The following is a 21,204-nucleotide window of genomic DNA, read 5'->3' as shown; positions in this document are numbered from 1 at the left end:
CGGGAATCCGAAACCAACACACACACACACACACATTGCGTCGGAGTTATACATGGATGGGATCTTGATGAAGCACATGGAATGGAAACATGCGAGAGGGACTCACAGGAGCGGAGTTTGCTATACCCAAGGTGGAATGATTATGTTTGGCTTCAATTTTGCTGGATGAGCATATTTGGGACGTCGTTCTTAAGGACCAAGAAAGGGTATTCTTGATTTTCTTTTAGGTTGAAGAATCTTGTCTTTGTGATGGAAATGGGGGAGAGGCGAAAAGGACAAGGAAAGATGAGAACAAGACAGCATTCTTGATAGATGGCGGGCGGGCATGATGTGTCGTTTGTTTGATAATGGCACGGGCATCAATAGGAGTATGTCGTACAAGCACTGCAAATCAATTGAGAATCCAGCTGTTCGAAGGATATTATTCCATGATGTGTGTGTGTCATAAGGAAGAGATAAGTGACTACCTGACAATGCTACCCAGGTAAGGATGGATCCAAGACGGGTTACTATCGCAAGCATCCTGTTGGCCAAGGCATTTTGACTATTGTGGTTTCTTTGTGGACCGAAGGGCTCCGGGGTGGCATTTTGGACCCCGTCGGTGGCTGATAAGGAGTTTGGGTGCGAGTCATTCATTGTTCACGTGAGTGGCTGGAAAGATTCCGGCCACAGGATCGGTCAAGGCCGGGATTGGGTGGAGAACGGGGCGACGACAGTTCTCGAGGAGGCATTCCATTACTAATGGCTGCCAATCATCGCCCTCTTATTGTCTCTTATTCCATCTCGGCCCCGGGGTTACAGGCCCCAGACTATGTGTCACGGCGTCCCTTAGTCTGGGGAAATTACGAAATGCCAATGTTCTGGCTGTCACGCCCAACCACCAACAAGATATTTACACTCTGGACGGAGACGCTGCCCGCGCAGGAACGCCACAGCTGAATAAGTTGAGTTTAGTCCGCACAGCAAATCTAAGTCAACCTGCTGCCAGCCCGAACCTCTACATGTGAAGAAACCACAAAACTTGACAAACACACAGGGAGCGGTGACATGGGGGCAAGGGGACAAAACAAAACACCACATGGAACCGCGAGAAGGGGTTATCTATGCATGCGAGGGCTTCTTCCGTGTGTTGGTAGCGGTATCGGTGCTGGCAAGACCAGCGTGTGCTTACCAGAACCAAAAAACCCCAAGGATTGGCAGCCATGGCCGGCCTACCCCGCTCAGCGCTTGGTGGTGTAATGGCCGGAACGATTCCGGCCACGATGTATATTAGCGGACGCTTCGGCCGGCCGGTCTTGGAGTTTGGGTTTCCCTTTCCATCGACCACCAGAAAACACCACAACCCTCTCCCCCCTCCCCCTCCTCCGATACCCAACACCGCACTTGGCTGAGCTCAGCGTCACACGCAACAGCGAGCAACTTTACCCCTTTCTACCCAAAACCCCTGTGTTGATATCACGTCTTCCCTCTCCGGACCACCCACGTCATACACAACAACACCTAACCAGGTGTCTGAGCAACAACCACACCTCGGTTCCTCCATCGTCCCGCCCCAGCCTCAAAAAAGCACACAACACCATCATCAGCCATGGGTTCCCTCTCCTCCCCAGCCTTCTCCGTCCTGACGGACGCCCAGCCCGCCAACACATCGCTGCCCGCCTTCATGGTCTCGACGACGCGGGGCTTCCTACCACGCATGGAGCCCGTCGTCGAGCTGCCCGCGGACTTCGCGGCCGCCGAGTCCCTGCTGAACCGGATGCCCGTCAAGACGCTGTCGGGCGAGCCGGGCCTGCTGGCCGAGGGCAAGTTCGGCGACGCCGTACTGGCCGAACTGCCGGACCTCACCGACGCCGTCGAGCGCTACAAGGACGACCTTGTCCTCCAGAACGCCCTCTACCGCGACTACTCCTTCATGGCCTCGGCCTACCTGCTCGAGCCCTGCCACATGCGCTTCCTCAAGGGCGAGGGGTATGGGTTAGCGCGGGACCGGCTGCCGGCTGTGCTGGCACGGCCTATTGCCCGGTCTGCTGAGCTGTGAGTTATCCATTTCTTTTCTTCGAACTTTCCATTTCTTTTTTTCCCGATGCTGTCGTGGTTTCTTTTCTCAAGCTCCTGGCCTCTACCATACCACTCTTGCATTTGTCCTGGTCACTGCTCGCTAGACAAGGGTCACAACTACCTCTCTCCCTTTCAGCACCATGCCTTCCAATCTTATACAACACCGTATCCCTGACGGGGCCTGTGTGCCTACCCCTTTCTCTCATCGACCACTCCGTCGTTATCCCTCCCCCTTCATGACTTCTACTCACCCAATCTGTCCTTTGCTTATGTCAACTAACCTAAACCCCCTTTCCCGTAGCTGTGGCTTCAAGCCCTTCATGGAGTACGCCGGCTCCTACGCCCTGTTCAACTACAAGCTCGTGGACCCGGCGCGGGGCCTGGCCTACGACAACCTGCGGCTGATCCGCGCCTTTGAGCACGGTCTGGACCCGAGCTCGTCCGAGGCTGGCTTCGTGCTGACACACGTGGCCATGGTGTCGCACTCGGGCGCCCTGGTTGAGGGCGTCGTCAACTCTCTGGCCGCCGTGTCCAACAACGCCGCCTCGGCCCCGCCGTCGCGGTCCGCCTTCAACGCCGGCCTGCAGTCCATCCTCGGCTCCCTGCTCAAGGTGAACGGCGCCATGGAGGGCATGTGGGATGTGTCCAAGCCGCGGTCCTACACCTCGTTCCGCACCTTCATCTTCGGCATCACGTCACAGAGCATGTTCCCCAACGGCGTCGTGTACGAGGGCCTGGACGGCCAGGACGCCGACAAGCCCCAGTCCTTCCGCGGCGAGTCGGGCGCCAACGACTCCATGATCCCGCTCATGGACAACTTCCTCGGCATCTCCATGCCCAACACCCCTCTGACCGCCATCCTGAAGGACTTCCGGTCCTACCGCCCCGGCAACCACCGCGAGTTCCTCGAGTGGGTTGCCCACGAGTCTCAGCGCAGCGGCCTGCGCGCCTATGCCCTCAGCCCCGACGCCAAGGACACCACAGACGAGGAGGTCCTGGAGAGTCGCCGGCTCTGGCTCAAGATCCAGAACCAGGTCCGCGACTTCCGCTGGCGCCACTGGTGCTTCGCCCGCGAGTACATCCTCAAGCAGACGTCGCACCCGACGGCCACGGGCGGCAGCCCCATCGTCACCTGGCTGCCCAACCAGCTGCTGGCCGTCATGGACGACATGATTGAGATGAACAACCTCGTTAATGACAACGGCAGCCTTGGCAGCGACTGCCAGGACATCATGGAGCTCGTGCAGAGGCAACGTGACACCCTCAACAAGGAGGTGGCGAAATATTGCGCCGAAAGAGGTGTTGCTCGATAAATAGTGAAATAGACTCCAACAATGAACAATTTTTAGCACACAGTGCAATGTACTTTGGAAATACCGTCAAACGTGAGTGACAGCACGTCCAGGCTACTCTGGTTCATTGTGTCGTACCGGCAAGCCGGCGGCGTTGATGGTTGATCAATTTCCCAGTTCAAACCTCATGGTACTATATAACACTCAAATTCAATGATTGTATGGGATAGGCAACGTTGAGATGCATTTGAAGTAGCACATGTCACTCGCCTTCAAAAACAACATTGGTTTTTGTTCATCAAAAAGATCTCGCATTTGTCTTCGCTATTTTACCCCTTAAAAGTCTATATACCCAGTGCCATCAAGTCATGCTGAATCATCATCGAATTACTAATTTGTACCACGCAAGATCAAATTTAGATCATCTGCTGGAAAGCGCGGTTGATGGGCGAGCGGATGTTGGGAACGCTCTTCCAGAAGTCCACGGTGGCAACAGCCCGCTTGGAGATACCCTCGGCGGTGAACTCAAACTTCTTGTAGACGTCCAGGTAGGCACCGGAAGCACCGAAGCGGTTGATACCGAACTGCTCGTGGGTGTAACGCTCCCAGCCCATGGTGCTCATGACCTCAACGGACATAGACGGGATACCGTCGGGCAGGACGCTGAGACGGTACTCCTTGGACTGAGCATCGAAGACCTCGAAGCAAGGCATGGAGACGATACGGGCCTTGATGTTGTGCTTTTCGGCAAGGTACTTGACGGCATCCACGCAGATGCAGACCTCGGAACCGGTCGAGACCAGGGTGACGTCAGCACCCTCGACCTCGTGCAGAACGTAACCACCCTTGGCAGCGTTGGCAACGGTGGAGCCCTCAAGCTGGGGCAGGTTCTGTCGAGACAGAGCAATGATGCTGGGGGTGTGCTTCTGAGTGAGAGCAACGTAGTAGGCAGCGCTGGTCTCGTTGCCATCGGCAGGGCGCCAGACCATGCAGTTGGGGAGAGCGCGGAAGTGAGCCAGAGTCTCGATAGGCTGATGCGTAGGACCATCCTCACCAAGACCGATGGAGTCGTGGGTGGCGACCCAGATGTTGCGAACCTGGGACAGGGCCGACAGACGAACGGCACCAGCAGCGTAGGAGACAAAGTTCAGGAAGGTACCACCGTAAGGGATGATGGTACCGTAGGCGGCCAGACCATTCATGATGGCACCCATACCGTGCTCACGGACACCGTAGCGGATGTAACGGCCGGAGTAGTCGCCGAGGCCAGTAGAGGGGGCTGGAAGTCAACGGCATCCTTCCAGCGGGTCAGGTTAGAGCCGGTCAGATCAGCAGAACCACCAACGAGCTCGGGAAGAACCTGGTGGATCTTCTGGAGCACAATCTCAGAAAGCTTTCGCGAGGCGACAGCAGAGTCTGAGGGGGTGTAGGTGGGCAGGTTCTTCTCCCAGCCCTCGGGGAGGTCACCCTTCTGGCGGCGGATGAGGTCGGCGTGCTTAGCCTGGTGCTTCTGTCCGTACGACTCGAACATCTTGTTCCACTCCTGCTCAGCAGCAGCACCCTCGGCGGCGTGCTTGTTGTACAGGTCGTAGACCTCCTGGGCAACGGCGAAGCTCTGCTCGGGGTTGAAGCCGAACTTCTCCTTCAGCTGCTTGATATCGTCGGCCTTCAGGGGCGAGCCGTGAACGCCGTGGGTACCCTGGTTGAGAGAACCGAAACCAATGGTGGTTCGGAGCTTGATCATGGAAGGCTTGTCCTTTACCTCTTGGCACTGCTTGATAGCAGCCTCAATGCCGTCCAGGTCGTTGTCACCATCACCAACAGTAACGACGTGCCAGCCGAAGGACTCGTACCGCTTGACAACGTCCTCAGTGAAGGCGACGTTGGTGTCACCGTCAATGGAGATATGGTTGTCATCGTAGATGGCAATCAGGTTGCCAAGCTGCAAGTGACCAGCCAGAGAAGAGGCCTCGCCGGAAACACCCTCCATCAAGCAACCATCACCCAAGAAGGTGTATGTGTAGTTGTCGACGATGGGGAAGCCATCCTCGTTGAAGGTAGCGGCAGTGTGAGCCTGGGCGATGGCAAGACCAACAGCGTTGGAGATACCCTGACCAAGAGGACCAGTGGTAACCTCGATACCGGGGGTGTCGTGGGCCTCGGGGTGGCCGGGTGTGATGCTGTCAACAGACTGCAGAGAAGGCAATTAGTACGAGGCATTTGGGACGTAGGATTTTGGTTGTACATACGCGGAACTTCTTCAAATCGTCGATGCTCAGCTCGTATCCGTAAAGGTGGAGGAGGGCATATTGAAGCATGCAACCGTGTCCGTTGCTAAAAGAAAATTACTGTTAGTACTTGTCCTATCCGAATGGCTCAGGGGGTCAGTAGACCAGTTTGCGACTTACGAGAGAACGAAACGATCGCGGTTGAGCCACTTAGGGTTCTTGGGGTTGAACTTCATGAATTTGTTGAACAGGACGTGGGCGACCGGCGCCATACCCATGGGCGCACCAGGGTGGCCGGAGTTGGAGTGGAACGTGGCATCGGCCTGGAGGCATTGGAGTCAGTATGGTGTCTCTTGGGTTTCTGTTCAAGGCAATGTGTATGCTGGGCCAATTGCTGTCTGTTGGCGGTGAAGGCCTCGCCTCATGAGGTTTGTTGAGGAATAAACAGATCGTGGAGGGGCAGATGCAAGATGAGCGAGGGCGGGGGCGGGGTGACGAGATTTTGAGCTCGTCGACCCGGGAGAAAGGGAAAAGCAGAGGAATACTCACGGCCAGCGTTCGGATGGTGTTGATGGCACGCCAATCAGTCTCTGTGTAACCCATGATTGCGGTGTTTGTCTGTGATTCAATCTTGGGAAAAAGTGGTATTCCTTGAATGAAAGTGGTTGGTATGGGAGAGGGGGAAATAGAACAGGAAGTAGTAGGGGGAGCGGGAACTGCACGATGGGTTTATTTAACAAGGCAGCTTGCCTCATACTCTCTCTCTCTCTCTGGACCTCTGGACCTCTGGGCCTCTGGGCCTCAGGACCTTTGGAGGGGCAACAATGAACACACACCTCATCGGATCACTGTGGTCCTGACACACTAACGCGACCATCTGGAGACCCAGTTGATGGAGTGGGGGTGATTGACTTGCTACTTGTATGTAACTCGAGTACGTACATCCGCGGCCTTCTTCACAGCCAGGACGGCGAGATATACTTGCGGATCAACCTTCTCGTGCCTTCGCATTGCTTGGCCATTGCCTGGATGCTCGTCGTATGAGACATGCCCCATGTTCCCGCCCCATCCTGCCAGCTCTTTTTGGTGTCTTGAACTTCCTTGAGCAGCACTACATACACACATGTCTACGTACCTCGAGCGGAAGGCAGAGGGGCAGAGGGGCAGAGGGGCAGAGAGGCAGGCAAGAGGGGCAGATCCAGCCATCTTTGCCCATGAGCTCAGAGCTCTACTCATGTTCTGCCAGGCTATTGCAAGTCAATTCCCTGTCTAATGGACCTTCTTCGGCAGCTACGGTTCCCAATCCCCCAAAATATTCTGGTATGACGCACTTTGTACCCATGAATAGCAAACTAGCTCTCGTCAACTTTTTTCTCGCCTGCCTTCCCACCCTCAACTTCACTGTTCCGTTTCTTGCCTCCAAGCTCCCCGTTGAATACCAGTACATGGGCCAAGTATCTCGCAAACACACGTATCGCCGCATAAGTCGGCCATAAGCCCAAGGCACGAAGGGTCCTCCACCCTTTCCCGCCTCGCATAACAGATATAGGATGTAGTTGAAACCGCTAACACATTACTGAAAGGCGCCAAGCTGAGCTGGTCGTCCCGGTCTAATAAAGGTGAGATGGCCGAACGGTTCTGTTAATGACAAACCATAATGTTCAGATATCCACGCACCACGGTGATGAAAACGCCCCTCCTGCTGATGGGTTCAACATAGTGCGTACCTACATGTAGGTACCAAACCTTCTCTTCCCATTGCATCCGCATGCAACGTACATAATCACGAATCGTTCTGGGCCAATCATATGCCCACTGGTTCCGTCGTGGTAGCTCAGTCAGCAACCACCCCTCCGTCATGTCCTGTCTCACAGACCCAACCTGTTCCAGAATGCCATCTTTAGGGGATTGATGCCAGGGGCTTAGCTCCGGCCGTGATAAATATCCTATCGATTAACTCCCATGTCCCGAGCGTTATACGTGTCAGCCTAACTGTTCTATTGCTTTATACACACGGGCGACAGCGCGCCGTACAGCGTAGGCCTAACGCCGATATTAGCGACGATGGTGAAGTTTTTTTTGCGAGTCAAGGAGCGGTGGAGTGTTGGCCACAGACACGCTGGACAACGAGATCTTTCAGTCTTGGCTGTAACCCGGCCGAATCCGCCGGGACACGTTTCGATGGAGCCACCTCTTATTTCATTGGCGTGGTTAAAATCGTTGGCGAGGCGGGTCGTGTGAATTCAGCCCGAGAAGCCCGTAAGTCTCGGAGTTTACGCCGTGTCAAATATGGGCCCTATAGCAGATAGTCTCTGCCAATACCTGGCTATGTAAACCAAGGCCCAGAGCCTTGCTCCTGCTCTTAGACTTTGGCACTACCATCGAAGCTATTTACTATGTACTTATATGCATCGTAACCTGTCATGCAAAGGGGGCCATGGCTTATCGGGCTGACTTGATTCGTGATGTAAAGAGAAAGTGACTATGGGCACTACATTGGATGCACATAAACAAACAGTAAGTCGGTGACTCTTTGCCCATGTGCTGGCATGCTAACTTCAACCCAATACCGATTTTATACAGTCTGCAGCATATATCAAGCCCACTGCCATTCTTTCTTACCTCCTATCATGGAGTTGATCAATGCTGCGTGTCTTCGCCTGCCTTCCTAACGCCTCGAGCAGAGCTTCAATCTGCTCTCTGTCGTTCTAAGTAGGCTCATTTGTGCCTCTCACTCAGATGGGTTTCCCATGTTTCCCTCATCCCGGGGTATATCCTTTGAACCGGGAGTTAGGTATGAATTACAAACGGAGTCTCCGACCAGGAAAGTCACATGACCGTAAGCTCCAGGGGAAGTGATCTCTGCTAAGTTGCTGAATATTGATCTATTGGATTGTTAGTTTTTTCGAGGTAAAAAGTCTCCCGAGCGCCAATATTAGAAGCATGGAGAGAACTGTTCAGATCTGGAAGCAGTTTGTATCGTTTTCACTCACAATCATCTATATTCAGTCTCCATCATACTGTTGCGTCTCCTCCCAATGTATGGTGCTTGGATCATACCGTGCGGCAATGCAAGGCCAAACTCGAGGTCTCCAGACAGTCTTGGTTTGTCTTTAACCAGAGTCAGAACCTGTCCAACTTGACTGGATGACCTTTCCTATCCTTTCCAGTCGTACACCTGCCCGCTTGGCTTCTAAGGCCGATTCAGAGGCGGGAGCGATCACGGTGCTCAACAACATGGGGGCCTCATCGATCCCACCATCAATCGGGGTTTCCGCCGATTGCTCGATCTTACTCGTGCCATCTGGATTCATCTTGACCTGGGCAGACATGCTCTGAAAGGAGTCTTGTTGAGCTGCAGCCGTTTCAATGAAGGACTGGAAGAGAAAGGGGCCGTTGCTGGAGTGTTCAACTATGATACGCTGTGGGTTTCCTAAGCCCAGCCGCATCGCCGACTCATGCGCCAACAGGGCAGAGTGTGTCAAGGTCGACAATGCTTGGGCTTGCTGTTGTGATCGAGCCGACGAAATGAGAGGGGTCCTCGCGCGATCTGCAAGGTGCACTGCCAGGTTGGGGTGCTGTGAAGGTAGGTTGGCCATTCTCAATGAACCGGGCCGGCGGCGGGCGGGACCGAGATGGGCAATGCAGATTGACGGGAAGAGGACTCGTAGACCAAGGAACAAAAGAAGGTCAGGCGGTTCCGCGTTTTCCACCGTTTACTTCTACTGCCTTCGTCGCCTAGGGAATAGGCCAAAACGAACGTATCGGGGGTGTGTGCGACGTGATGTCGTTGCCAGGTGTTCCCATCTGCGTGACGGTAACACAGGCGCAGAGTCCGGTCGGTCACTGGTCACGTCAGGATTAAGCACTTGGAAATGCACGATGACGATCATTGGACGTTGTAGGTAGCTAGTTGGTGAATAGGTTGCACTGCACTGGCTGCCTTCTGCTACAGCACTACACCAGTAGTAGGAATTACCCCACCGAGACCGCGAAACTCGACACAGCTCAGTTGACTGGTGACTGGCTCCAATTGCACTGCTTTACTTTTACTGACAAGTCATTTAACCGTTGAAACGACATATCAGCCGAGCCTAATGGCGGTCTCCTTGGCTTTCCGAATCGCCCATTCAATCGCGTCCACCGTCAACACAGATCTCCGAGTTGATGCAGCCAAGTGCCAAGCGGGACAGCGTTAACCGCCGTTGCCTCCCTGGCCTAGCGGCCCCTACCTACCATTCATAGCTCTCTCAGTGTTCGATGTATGTATTAGTATTCCAACCATCGCTGATCCTCCGCCGAGACTCTTTTTTTGGTGAACCACCAAGCCGCAACCACCGCGCAAGGCGGGCCACTAACTCATCGATTCACGGTTGCTCTATACACATGCAACACCCGGAGCACGATATTATTGTACCATGCCCTGTCCGAGAACGTCAATCGTAGCAAGACTATTGTGTGGATTAGCCATTGACTGAATCGACAAAAGACCAGGACCGACACGACAAGGAAGGACAAGACGCTACCACGATGAGCGGTGGAGCTGCCTCGACCCTACCGGGGCCCCGTCCACCTCGGCGCGCTCGCCCTCCTGTGCGAACTGTACGTTTTTATTTTTGCTTTTCATCAGTCGAACGATTTGGGCATTTACCACCCAATATGCCGCTTTGACGCTTCCCCGTGCGTCTTGTCTCGACCATCTTCTTCCGTGAGACTGACTCGTAATGGCGCCGCGCCGACAGAAACTACGGAACGGCACCTGGATCATCCCCGGCACAGGCGAACGATCGCGGCGTCAATTTACGTTACGGGATATCGACTTCGACGGCCCCGGCGACGATGAGCGCATGCGACCGATCTTTCAGCAGCCCACGGCTCGCGAGAAACTACAAGCCGCCTTCCATAACCTCTGCTTGGGCATCTATTGGTTTTGGACATGGCTGAAGTCGCCAAAGGGGCGCGGCACGCTCAAGTGCTCCATCGCCTACTTGCTGGCTAGTATGGGTACTTTCTTCCATCCCTTTGCGAGCTTCCTCGGGCCGTTAGACGGCAAGCATATTGTTGCTACAATTACCGTCTATTTCCACCCAGCAAGGACAGTCGGGTCGCAGATCGAGGCCGTCGCCATCGCCATCGTGGCGGTTATGTATGCGCTACTCATAGGTACTCTGTCCATGGCCACATCAGTTCTGGTAGGCTCGGTTTGGTGCCAAGTGAGGCTGTCGTATGTGTTGATATTGGTTGTCTTCATCGGAGGAGGCATGGGCTTCATTGGCTGGGTGAAGCAAAAGTTGAACAGTCCTCTGGTTGGTGTTGGTGCTAGTATAGCATCCATTGGCATCATCACCATCATCACAAAGGAAAACTCGGTCCACAGCGGTGTATTCACCAACCACAAGATTATACAGTCTTTGAAGATTCTGTTGATGGCCACAACGGGATCGACAGCTGTCAACCTACTACTTTGGCCGACGTTTGCGAGAATTGGCCTTCGCAGTACCATGCGCAATGCCTCTGTATCTCTTGGTGATATGCTCTCTGTGATCACCAAGGGTTTTTTGAGCGGCGCCGAAGAAGACTTGAGCAGTCAGGCATTCACTCAAGCCTCGGCAGAGTATAGGTCGACGCTGACGGCCATGAACAAGAACTTGAGAGAGTCAAAATATGAATATTATTTTTTGGGTCAGGAGCGCATCTACCAATACGATAAGGAGGTTGTGAGATCTATGGAGAAGTTGGCGCAATCCCTCGGGGACTCAGAAGTGCTGCTAATACCCAGTTCGAACTTTTGAAGGAGATGGCGCTTAGCTCAAATAACAGACCTTTCTCTGCCGGCAGCAATCCTCTGTCGCCTACATCTATTCGCCCTACGTCAGCTCACCTTCGAAGTGGCATGAACTTTGCGGTTTTGTCAGCTATCGATGAAGCTCCAGATGAGAGAACCGAGTCGGATCCGGCAACCCCATTCCTAGAGCATCCGCCAAGTACTCCAATGTTGCTTCCTCCCAGTGTGTTTCGTACTCCTTCCGGCATCTTCGAGATCTTCATCCAAAGGCTTGGCCCTTCTATGAAGTCGTTGGTTCATACCCTCGCGGAAATCTTGCGAGACCCGCCTTTTGGCCCACCAGGTAGCCCTATCTGCATCAACGAGAACTTCAAACATAGTGTCCAAGATGCCCTGATGCTGTTTAACTCTCACCGAGCCAAAGCCTTGGAGGAAATCTATCGAAATATCGAGATGGAGAGGGCTAGACCTGAAAACATCCAAGCCGACTATGAGGAGGTGGCAGCTGCTTGTGGGCATTTCTCATTCAGCCTTCTTAGTTTGGGGGATGAAATAGAGAAATACTTGGAAGCACTTGAGGATCTCAAGTTTGCTACAGAGAACCACCGAAGAAGTTGGAATTTCCTAAAGCCATGGTATTATATCAACTTCCGGCGATCTAAGTCAACTGAAGACGACGCAGAACGACAGCCCCTCGTCAAGCCCATCAAGAAGCTTCGTAGGTCTGCCTTACCCAAGGGCATCCCGGACAACATCATGCAGAGGCGCGACTCCTTCAGCTGGGATGCGGCGCCTCAAGCAAGCACCAGCCTCAGATGGGCTTCACAAAAGCTTCTGCAATTTTTTCGCTTCCTATCCAGGGATGACAGTAAGTACTTACATAACGCTGAGTTTTCCTTGAAGGCCAGTGCTAACACACACTTCTAGTCAAGTTCGGTCTCAAGGTTGGCATTGGTGCTGCTCTTTATGCCATGCTTGCCTTTATTCCCCAGACTCGTCCCATATATCAGCACTGGCGCGGTGAATGGGGTCTCCTCTCCTTCATGATCGTCTGCAGTATGACAGTCGGCGCTTCGAACACCACTGGTCTCTCTCGATTTACGGGTACCATTATGGGAGCTTTATTCGTGTTAATCAACTGGTGGATCTCGGGCGGGGAGCCCATCTCGCTTGCGTTGCTCGGATGGCTCGTGTCGTTTGGTACCTTTTACATAATGGTAGACCGCGGCAATGGGCCCTTCGGCCGCTTCATCCTCCTCAGCTACAACGTCTCTTCTCTTTATGCGTATTCACTTACCCAGAAAGTGGACGACGATGACGACGATGAGGGAGGCATCGATCCTATAATACAGCAGATTGCTTTTCACAGAGTCGTTGCCGTATCCATGGGTATTCTCTGGGGCCTGATTGTCTGTCGCCTAATCTGGCCTATTTCAGCTCGGCGGAAATTCAAGGAGGGTCTGTCTGTGTTATATCTGCAAATGGGTCTTATTTGGAAGCGCGGCCCCCTCGCCATGCTTCTCCGCAACGACGCCGCCGCCGAGTCATACATGAAGATAGGCGAGCAGGCCGCCATGCAGCGTTATGCAAACCAGCTACAGACGCTCTGTGCCGCGGCGCTCAACGAGTACGAGCTGCGCGGCCCCTTCCCCGCCGACGCCTACCGCCGGATCCTGGCCTCAACACAGCGCCTGCTCGACGCGTTTCACGCTATGAGCCTGGTCACTATGAAACACGGGCGCCTCAGCGAAGGGGAAAAGGCCCTGCTGTACCACACGGCCGAGGAGCGGGCTCAGCTCTGCTCGCGCATCTGCCACGTCTTCCAGGTGCTCGCCAGCAGCGTCATGCTCGAGTACCCGCTCGCGGACGCCCTTCCGAACGTAGCGAGCACGCGTGACAAGCTGCTGGGCAAGATTTTCCGGTTCCGTAAGGATATCTCGCAGCAGCAGGAAGAGGAGGAGGAGGAGGAGGATGGAGAGGAAAACAGTAGGAACGGCGACGGCGACAAGAGCCGCAAGCAACCGCTTCACCAGAACGGGGAAATTCAGAGGAACTTCACAGTGGACCAGCAAACCCGGTTGGCGAACAAAAAGGCGAAGCTAAGCGGTGTCACGGTCGAGGAACCCGACTATGCGCTCTTGTATGCGTATGCTTTGGTTACAGGCCAGGTGGCAAATGAGCTAGAAGTCGTCGAGAAAGAGATTGAGGCCTTGTTTGGAAGATTGGATGAGGATGCTCTGTTGTTGCAATGACATGGCTGGCTTGGTCCTGAACGATTACCTTCCCCCTATTATTCACCTATCATTACTACTATCACACACTATCCCTAGCTACCACCGCCACCGCCACCGCCATTATCACGTACTACTATTAATAATGAGCGCAAGTAAAGCCATCCCAGGTGGGCGACCGCTTTGCTTACCCCCATTGGGTCTAATAAACAATTTTTTAGAGAAACACAAGTACACAAAAGCCTCATACACGCTGGAAAGGTAATATGAGGATTCGATAACTTCTTTTCTGCAGGAGTATGCAGATATTTACTAGGCTACGTCTCGCGTGGGAAAAGCTCTCAGAGGAACCATACAATATGACGACTAGATCTTTTGCTGGCATGATACTGTGACCTCATCCATACCCATGTCAAGGGCCTTGTGTTAAATAATCCTGCTCAGCGATTCATTTATTCCTTGCCATGTATCAATTCAGCAGAGGCTTGCTAGACAATTGGCGTCTTTCATTCTCGACTGCCGTGCCCCTTAATAACTACTTCCAACGATATCACATAGCGGAATTCTTCTCTGACGAAGGTAACTAACTCTTTGGAGGCTTGTTCCAGCTCGAGGCTGGAATATATTTCACATGTTGAAAGGCAAGGCAAAACTCAATCCGTGGTTGATTGATAACTCTTATATGCACAAAGCTGACCCAGATCCCAGAACTCCGATGGGGGAAAAGAAACAAATGACTTTCCCGTGAAAATATCCTTAGATGAAACCCAATGGCGGCTGTCTCTCTCTCTTTCCCTCAACATTTGCCTTGCCCAAGTTAACTAGTTTATTTCTTTAGTATATCTTTTACAATTCTTTCACTTCTTGGCCTCTAGCAACTCGCCGCAGCTATCACCACTTCAATATAGTAAGTGGCTGCTGGCCTAGCCCTCTCCGGCTTACCTGAGTTTACTTTACTCGTCGTAGCCCCTTTTCTCAACACCAATCATGCCCTGGCTCTGAATTCGCCGGCGGCGTCCCCAGACCTCCTTGAGCCACTCGCTCAGCGTGAAGCCCCAGTGGCAAGCGACGAGGACGCCCGAGAGCACGTTGATGACTTTGACGGCGAAGGTCAGAAACCCGTCGCGTGTCTCCTCGACCGTCAGCAGGATCGGCTCGATGTCGTACTTGAAGAAGATCCCCGGGACGTTGAACTCGGAGATCTCGTGGCTCTGCTCCGTCACGGCGTATTGGTTGGTGAAGATCGTGCTCGACGCCGCGTGGGCCTGGCCGACCGTATACACGGTTGGCACCACCGACATGAAGTACTGGAACTTGTGAAAGTGCGCCGAGGCCTGGTTAACGGTACGGTCGAGCGGGTTGACGAGGGACGGGAAGTAGGGCCCGAAGGAGAACTCGTTGATGATGTGTGAGAAGTTGAATTCTGTATAATAGCAATTCAATAGTCAGCAATCCAATCTGTCCAAGGGGGAAAGGCATTCTTTCGTCAAGGGAGAAAAAGAAAGAGACGACTACTTACGGCTGTGGTCCAAATGTTCCCCAAACTCCATGTAACCGTGACCTCGGGCCGTGATGTGGAAATCGCCCTGGACCTTGTTCAGGTCCAGACTGCCCCAGATACGGCAACTGTCCGGGGCGGCACCCCAGAGGCGGGGGTCTTACCCCAGCGGGCCTTCTTCTTGCCGAGGGCGACAATGTCGTGTACGTGCTCCTCGCCGAAGCCTTCCTCGTCGTGCCACCCCGCTCCCGTGATGGCCTTCCCGTGGCTGTCCATGCCGAGCTTGTGGACGCCTTTGCTATCGACCCACTGGTCCCATCTGGTGGCGTCCTCCTGGAGGCGGGTGGCGGCGAGAATGCGGTCGCCGGCGGCGTCCTGGACGTTGACGTGCAGGTCCTTGCACTGCATCTTGAGGATAATGTCGAGGTTGATCTGCAGGCTGTGGCCGACGCTCTTTTCCACGGCGAAGGTGTGGTTCTCGGTGCCGCGCCACCACCGGCCCAGCTCGGTCCACAGCAGCAGCAGTGACACGACGTACATGACGACGGACCACTTGCCTCCGCCCGACGTTCGCGTTACGTATTGTGGTTTCGATTTGGCTAGAGCGGAAGATGAAGGTTACTTGTTAGCCGGCGGTTCTTCCAAGGCTTTGTTCTTTCCCTCCGGAAGGCTGGATACGTACGGAATGCATCGAATGCCTTGACGAAGCTGTTGGGCTCGGGCTCGTCGAAGCCGCCATGTTTCTCGTAGCCGTTCATCATGATGGCGCTAGCGATCAAAGAAACCGCCGACTGCCCATGTGATTTCAGTTGAGAGGCAAGCAGGCCCACGGGTTTGTTCGTCGGAGTTGGGGCCGTATCGTCGGGGCGTTTGTCGCAAAGTGTGCAGGCTGTCGCAAAAGGTGGCGAAAGGCACGACTGCCGCTGCAAGCACCCGGAGTCGTAGAAATGGCACGCAAGACTAGCTCATCAGGTTGCTGCTGCATGGGCAATGGACAGGAATGGGCGCAGGAAACCTCGGGCGTGTTGTTGTTCAATGGATCGACCCAGGTAGGCAATCAGCAGTCGCAGTCAATAATGTCAACGGCCTAGGGGTGTGCAGTCGCTATAACTAACCACATTTTTAGTCATATGGAGAGAGGACAGCTTTCACCAAAAGCGCCCATGTTCCGAGCCGCCATGGAATGAACCCCTGCTCGGGGTACCTGGACTACCGCCTAGTACTTGCTGCTTAGGTACCTGTAGTGGTGGGGCTCAGGCAGGGGGTGGTACAGAGCTACAACTTCTACCAGCAATGCTGCAATTCACATGTTGTGGTAAAAGTGCATGTCGTGATTGACTACTGGAGCTACTTCCTAGTAGGGTGCGAACAATTTGTGCCTATGTGGTGTCATTCTGGTAAAGGGAGTGTTTCGCGGCTTCATCCGCCTATCGTATTCCGTCCTCTCTCTCTCTCCCCCCTCTCTCTCTTTCGGCGAGCATGGAAAATCTGCAAAAAAGGAAAAAAAAAAACCGCGATCCTTTCCCTACATAATGAGAAATTGTGAAAGCAACTTAGTAACACAAGTCGAGTATTTGTTCGCCCCTTGAAGCGCGCCATGTCCAACCCTAAAAAAACAAAAGAACACCTAGAACCCCGCCTTCACTCGAATTCATCTCGGCCACCTTGCGTGGGCTTGTCAGCTTACATCAAAACCATCTACTTATTTCTTCGTAGCTGGCTTTTGCTGCTCGAATTGGTACTCCTCGTCAGAAGCATCAAGGATGTCGTACTCTTCATCCGTGAGGAACCCATCGTCTGACTCGGCAGCCCAGTCCTCGTCATCGACACAGTCCTCATAGTCATCCTCGTTTTCGTGCGACGAAGGTGCAAGAGTGTCCGTCTCCGTCGTCGCCTCGATTTCGCTTTGCGACCTGGTCATATGGAGGCTGGACGCCGGAGACTCGTGCTCCAGCTTGGGAATGATCATCTGGCTCTTGGCCATTTCTGGCACCTTGGAGTCCATAATGGCCTCCTCCCGTGGCTCGGGAATAGGGGTCTCGACCGAAACGTCACACCATAGTTTGTGTCCAAACTTGATGCCGTCTGCAGTGGTGAGGCGCCAGTACGAGATGGCCTGCCCCTCACGATCTGGGGTTCGCATCAGGACAGTGAATGGGAATTCCTGGCCCGGTTGCAGCTGATTGTAGCACACAGTCGACTCGGAAGCAGAGACGAGCTCGTGGATGCCGGCAGGATGCGTCGGATCGACAGCGCCCATGTAGTCCCCGCCGACAAACTTGACCGAACATCCCGCAGGCCAGGCCGTCGCTCCCTCGTTCTTGAGAACCCAAGTCTGCTCAAAAGTGGTATTGGGCGACATGATGGTACCGTCCGCAACAGTATCGTGCTTGAAAACGGCAACCATTTCAGGCTCGTCCTGTTTCTCTTCAACCAGAGTAGCTTGGTCTGGCTCCGCAGCCTTCTCCTCCACCTTGACTTCTGGCTCAGTCGGTTTGACATCCACAATGGTCTGCACGGGGTTCACGGCAATCTCGGACTTGGATGAGGGTGCAGTCTCGGTAGATCGGCTGCTCATCTGTTGGCGACGAGTTCGGTCACCCATACAAGGCATCCGCTTGCCATCCTCGTGCTCGCCAGTGGTAGTCACGCTGACATGGCGGACAGGCGTCTTGAATTTGATCAAAGGATGAGTCTTGTTGTGAGGGTTGGATGGGTTAGCCTCGCAGCTAGCGCAGAAATCTGTATCGTCGCAAACGGCACACTTGAAACGGTCACCGATTATGTACTTGGAACTGCTGCGAGAGTCGGCGCAGAGGGGGCCGTCGCAGCAGATCCCGTGGTGAGCAACACGAGAAACATTGCGACGTTCAGAAACCGGCTCGTAGAGCTCCACAAATCGGTGGTCGGGGTGGATGAAGGATGCATTTTGCACACACTCGGAGCAGTAATCCCAGTCAGGGCAGTCTAGGCACTTGTGGCGAATTCCTCGGACGTACTTGTCACATCCATCGCAAATGGCATTGTGCACCACGTTGCGGCCTGCAGCTAAACGAGCAGTGATGAACTGCGAGAATGTAGTACCCTTGACAGCGGCAGAGAAGACATGCTTCGGGTGATGACCGTGCTGACCCTTGGTAAAACAGTTGTTGCACAAATCAAAGTCTTCGCAAGTGTTGCAGTGGAGAAAGTTCTGCTCAGGGAACTCTTGCACGCAGCAGTTGCAAGTGCGAGCAAAAGACGCATTCTTCCAGGCAGTTTCGACAGGCTCAGCGGCCGCAATGGTAGGGTTTTCGACTTCGCGAATAGGGAGACTCCAGTCGGTCGGACACTTCAGTAGCATGCTGTTAACAGCAGCAGGGCCTAGTTTGGGTGCAATATGAGTTGTGCTGTAAGTAATCTGGCCATCTTGGATGGTGCGTTTGATGAGCCAGTGTTGTTCGTCATAACAGGTTATGCCTTGCTCTACGCAATCTTGGCAAAGATCAAAATCGCCATCGTCACAAGTGGAGCAGTGGTAATGGGAGTCAGGTACTGCTCTGTCGCAGCTGTTGCAGCAGACAGTAAAGGGCCGTCGGAGACGGCTGGGCAACGAGGAGAGCTCGGGGGCTTTTTCGGCAGTGGCACTGGATGCAGCCGAGGCCTGCTCAACCACGTCCTCCGCCTTGACTGTCTCAACCGACTTGGTAGCTTCGGTCTTTGGAACTTGTCCAATCAAGTTGCCGAGGGTTGTCTGAGGATCAACAGAAGGCGAAGAGTCACTGTGGTCGCGGAAATCGATGACCTCGGTGCCGCTCTCATCACGGCGGAGGCTGATCCGAGGCATACCCCGAGCACGCCATTGTTTGATGAACTCTGGGAACTCGTCAGGCACTTGAGGGGCAGGAATTGTTTCTGGAAGAGCGGCTGGGGCCGGTGCCGGGGTCGCGATTGGCGCAGGCGTAGATTGCTCGCTGGTCTGCGATGATACAGTCTGTTCAATTGCTGATACCGGCTCTGTCTCGGTCTTCAGTTCAGCGACAGGCTCAGGCTCATCCTCGACAGTGACAGCCTTTGGCACGTTGTCCTCGGCAGACTCGATTAATTGTATGACTCGCAGCTTGAGCTTCTGCTTGGCCTTAGCGGCACGGAAAAGCTGCTTGAACACTGAGACGTTCCTCGGATCGAGGACAACGAAGGCAGCGGCCGAGTCTGAGTATCGCTCGATGATCGTCTTGATTCCAACGGGGACCTGAAGGAAGGCTCGGACCTGTGGTGGCGACAACGTCAGCATGCCCCCATCGACACGAATCAAGCGGCCGTGAGAATGATGTTGGATATGGAGAGTATTGGCCAATGTATGGAGCTTACCTTGTCCTCTAGGGTGAGGGCGCCTAGATCACGCAGCGGCAGCTTGAAACGACGTGTGTTGCCGTCGAAGCTGACCTTGAGCGTGATGAGGGTATCGGGCGTCGCGGCCGACGGAGACGCCATAATTACCAATAACAAGTGCTAGATACCAAATGTTTAGTAAATTGACGACAATGATTTGATGGCAGTTTGATGGGCCAAAGGATGCAAGAATGTCAGTTTAAATGATTGCCTTAAGCTGGCGTGGTTGGAAGGGATGGGCAGTGCACGTTTCAGGCAGCTGTGTGTCCGGGCAGAAGCGAGGGAGGGAATAGGCTGCGAGGGGCGTCATGCAATTGCAATAGCACAATGTACATACATGGTAGTCTCAAAGCAATGTGAGGGGTGCAGCTGTATTCCAGCTGCTCGATGGGGCGTTAAAACGAAAATCAAGTACCGAGGAGGTTTCTCGATAGATAGGTTGATGATGGAAAGAAAAGGGAAATATGTATTATATTGAATTGGTTCGACCCGCTCGACCAGGAGCTTCCAGAGTTACGTTAGAGGTGTATTTATGGCATGTAGTATGGGGAAGAATGGGGCGCTTGAGAAATGGGCCTCGCTTGATGGAGAATGGTGATTGATGATGGGATGAGGAAGGGAATAAATGATTCGAATTCGAGAGAAGAGAGTTGGGCGAGGAAGAGGGAGGGAGAGAGACGGAGGTGTCTACTCGCGCGGTAGGTTACGAAAGCAATGACTGACTGCCCCGGAAGAGATGGGAATTGGGTGATGAGGGGTAGGTGCATCAAGACATGAAGGTCAGTCAAGTCATTGACTGAATGGAGTGTTTACTCACGAGTAGCAATGCAATACTGCGACAATACGTAGGCCTCACCGAATAGCAGCAGACGCAGACTGTAGGTTTGGTCGATCGAGGTAGTCCTACACACCTGGCGCTCTCAAACGGGCTTGGACGGGTTTAAATGGACGATGAAGTATGGCAGGCTGCAGGCAGGTATCGCAATCGCCCGATGGCGAGAGCCCGGACGAACAAAGACGGACAGGGTGAGGCGACTTTTGATTGGGGGGCCTGGGAGCTATTAGGGAGGCAACTGGCCCTGCCGGCTCTACTGGCCTTTCCAGATGGGCACATGTCCACTTGAATTGCGGGGTCGGCATGAGGCTTGATTGTTAGGGTCCTGAGCTGGAACCTGGCCGACAGCACTAACATCTGGGGGAGGCCCCGGCAGCTGGTTTGCGTCTACGTATGCATCGCTCCAATTTGCCATCACCAGGCCTTCCACCCCGATTCGTCATGGCCGTCATGTCATGGACATTGCCAAACAGTAAACGCCCGTCTGCAATAGCACCTGGCCTGCCGCAAGTGCCCAATCTCTATCCTCTATCCAGCCCAGCCCAAGCGACGTTCGGCACGTTCGGCGATGGTGTTCGTTTGTTCCATTGCAGTATGCGAGACTGTTTTCTTTTCTTTCCTTCTCTGGAGTCTGGGGGTTTCAATGTACGAACGCGACGATATGTAGGTGGTGGTGCATATAGACGTCATATGGGTGCTTGAGCCGGCTAGGACTGCGTGTGTTCAAAACAGCTGGGCTGCTCCTCAGCCTGCGACCGTTTTTTTGGTCACCATTGTCGCCGACGGCAAGCAAAAGCACAACCACCCAACTACTGGGTACGTTGGCTAGCGAAACGCTTGCTTCAAGATCCCAATGCATTGAGAGGATTCAATGGTGGTTCTGGCAGCATGCTCTCTCTCTCTCTC

At 53.9% G+C, this 21,204-nt stretch overlaps 6 protein-coding genes across 6 annotated transcripts; 2 read left to right on the top strand and 4 right to left on the bottom strand.

Annotated features, from left to right (window-relative positions):
- Positions 1–1,588: 1,588 nt before the first annotated feature.
- Positions 1,589–3,371, top strand: PG998_013730 (uncharacterized protein; the record flags this gene model as incomplete). Its single annotated transcript, XM_066880546.1, has 2 exons — positions 1,589–2,034; positions 2,360–3,371. 2 exons carry the CDS (start codon positions 1,589–1,591, stop codon positions 3,369–3,371), a joined length of 1,458 nt encoding a protein of 485 aa, XP_066724685.1.
- A 395-nt stretch (positions 3,372–3,766) lies between these two features.
- On the bottom strand, positions 3,767–6,181 carry PG998_013729 (uncharacterized protein; the record flags this gene model as incomplete). Its single annotated transcript, XM_066880545.1, has 5 exons — positions 3,767–4,629; positions 4,689–5,541; positions 5,600–5,684; positions 5,759–5,901; positions 6,128–6,181. The coding sequence occupies 5 exons, from the start codon at positions 6,179–6,181 to the stop codon at positions 3,767–3,769; spliced, it is 1,998 nt and encodes a 665-aa protein (XP_066724684.1).
- A 2,510-nt stretch (positions 6,182–8,691) lies between these two features.
- On the bottom strand, positions 8,692–9,177 carry PG998_013728 (uncharacterized protein; the record flags this gene model as incomplete). Its single annotated transcript, XM_066880544.1, has 1 exon — positions 8,692–9,177. One exon carries the CDS (start codon positions 9,175–9,177, stop codon positions 8,692–8,694), a length of 486 nt encoding a protein of 161 aa, XP_066724683.1.
- Positions 9,178–10,302: 1,125 nt separating this feature from the next.
- Positions 10,303–13,615, top strand: PG998_013727 (uncharacterized protein; the record flags this gene model as incomplete). Its single annotated transcript, XM_066880543.1, has 3 exons — positions 10,303–11,295; positions 11,358–12,231; positions 12,291–13,615. The coding sequence occupies 3 exons, from the start codon at positions 10,303–10,305 to the stop codon at positions 13,613–13,615; spliced, it is 3,192 nt and encodes a 1,063-aa protein (XP_066724682.1).
- Positions 13,616–14,547: 932 nt separating this feature from the next.
- PG998_013726 (endoplasmic reticulum-Golgi intermediate compartment protein 2) lies at positions 14,548–15,853 on the bottom strand (the record flags this gene model as incomplete). Its single annotated transcript, XM_066880542.1, has 4 exons — positions 14,548–15,017; positions 15,114–15,180; positions 15,237–15,691; positions 15,775–15,853. The coding sequence occupies 4 exons, from the start codon at positions 15,851–15,853 to the stop codon at positions 14,548–14,550; spliced, it is 1,071 nt and encodes a 356-aa protein (XP_066724681.1).
- A 941-nt stretch (positions 15,854–16,794) lies between these two features.
- On the bottom strand, positions 16,795–19,565 carry PG998_013725 (uncharacterized protein; the record flags this gene model as incomplete). Its single annotated transcript, XM_066880541.1, has 2 exons — positions 16,795–19,341; positions 19,443–19,565. The coding sequence occupies 2 exons, from the start codon at positions 19,563–19,565 to the stop codon at positions 16,795–16,797; spliced, it is 2,670 nt and encodes an 889-aa protein (XP_066724680.1).
- Positions 19,566–21,204: the final 1,639 nt, after the last annotated feature.

Source organism: Apiospora kogelbergensis (assembly GCF_038363985.1).
Source record: "Apiospora kogelbergensis strain CBS 113332 chromosome Unknown utg000009l_segment0_segment0, whole genome shotgun sequence".
Lineage (NCBI taxonomy): Eukaryota > Fungi > Ascomycota > Sordariomycetes > Amphisphaeriales > Apiosporaceae > Apiospora > Apiospora kogelbergensis.
This window is presented reverse-complemented; position numbering and strand designations above follow the sequence as displayed.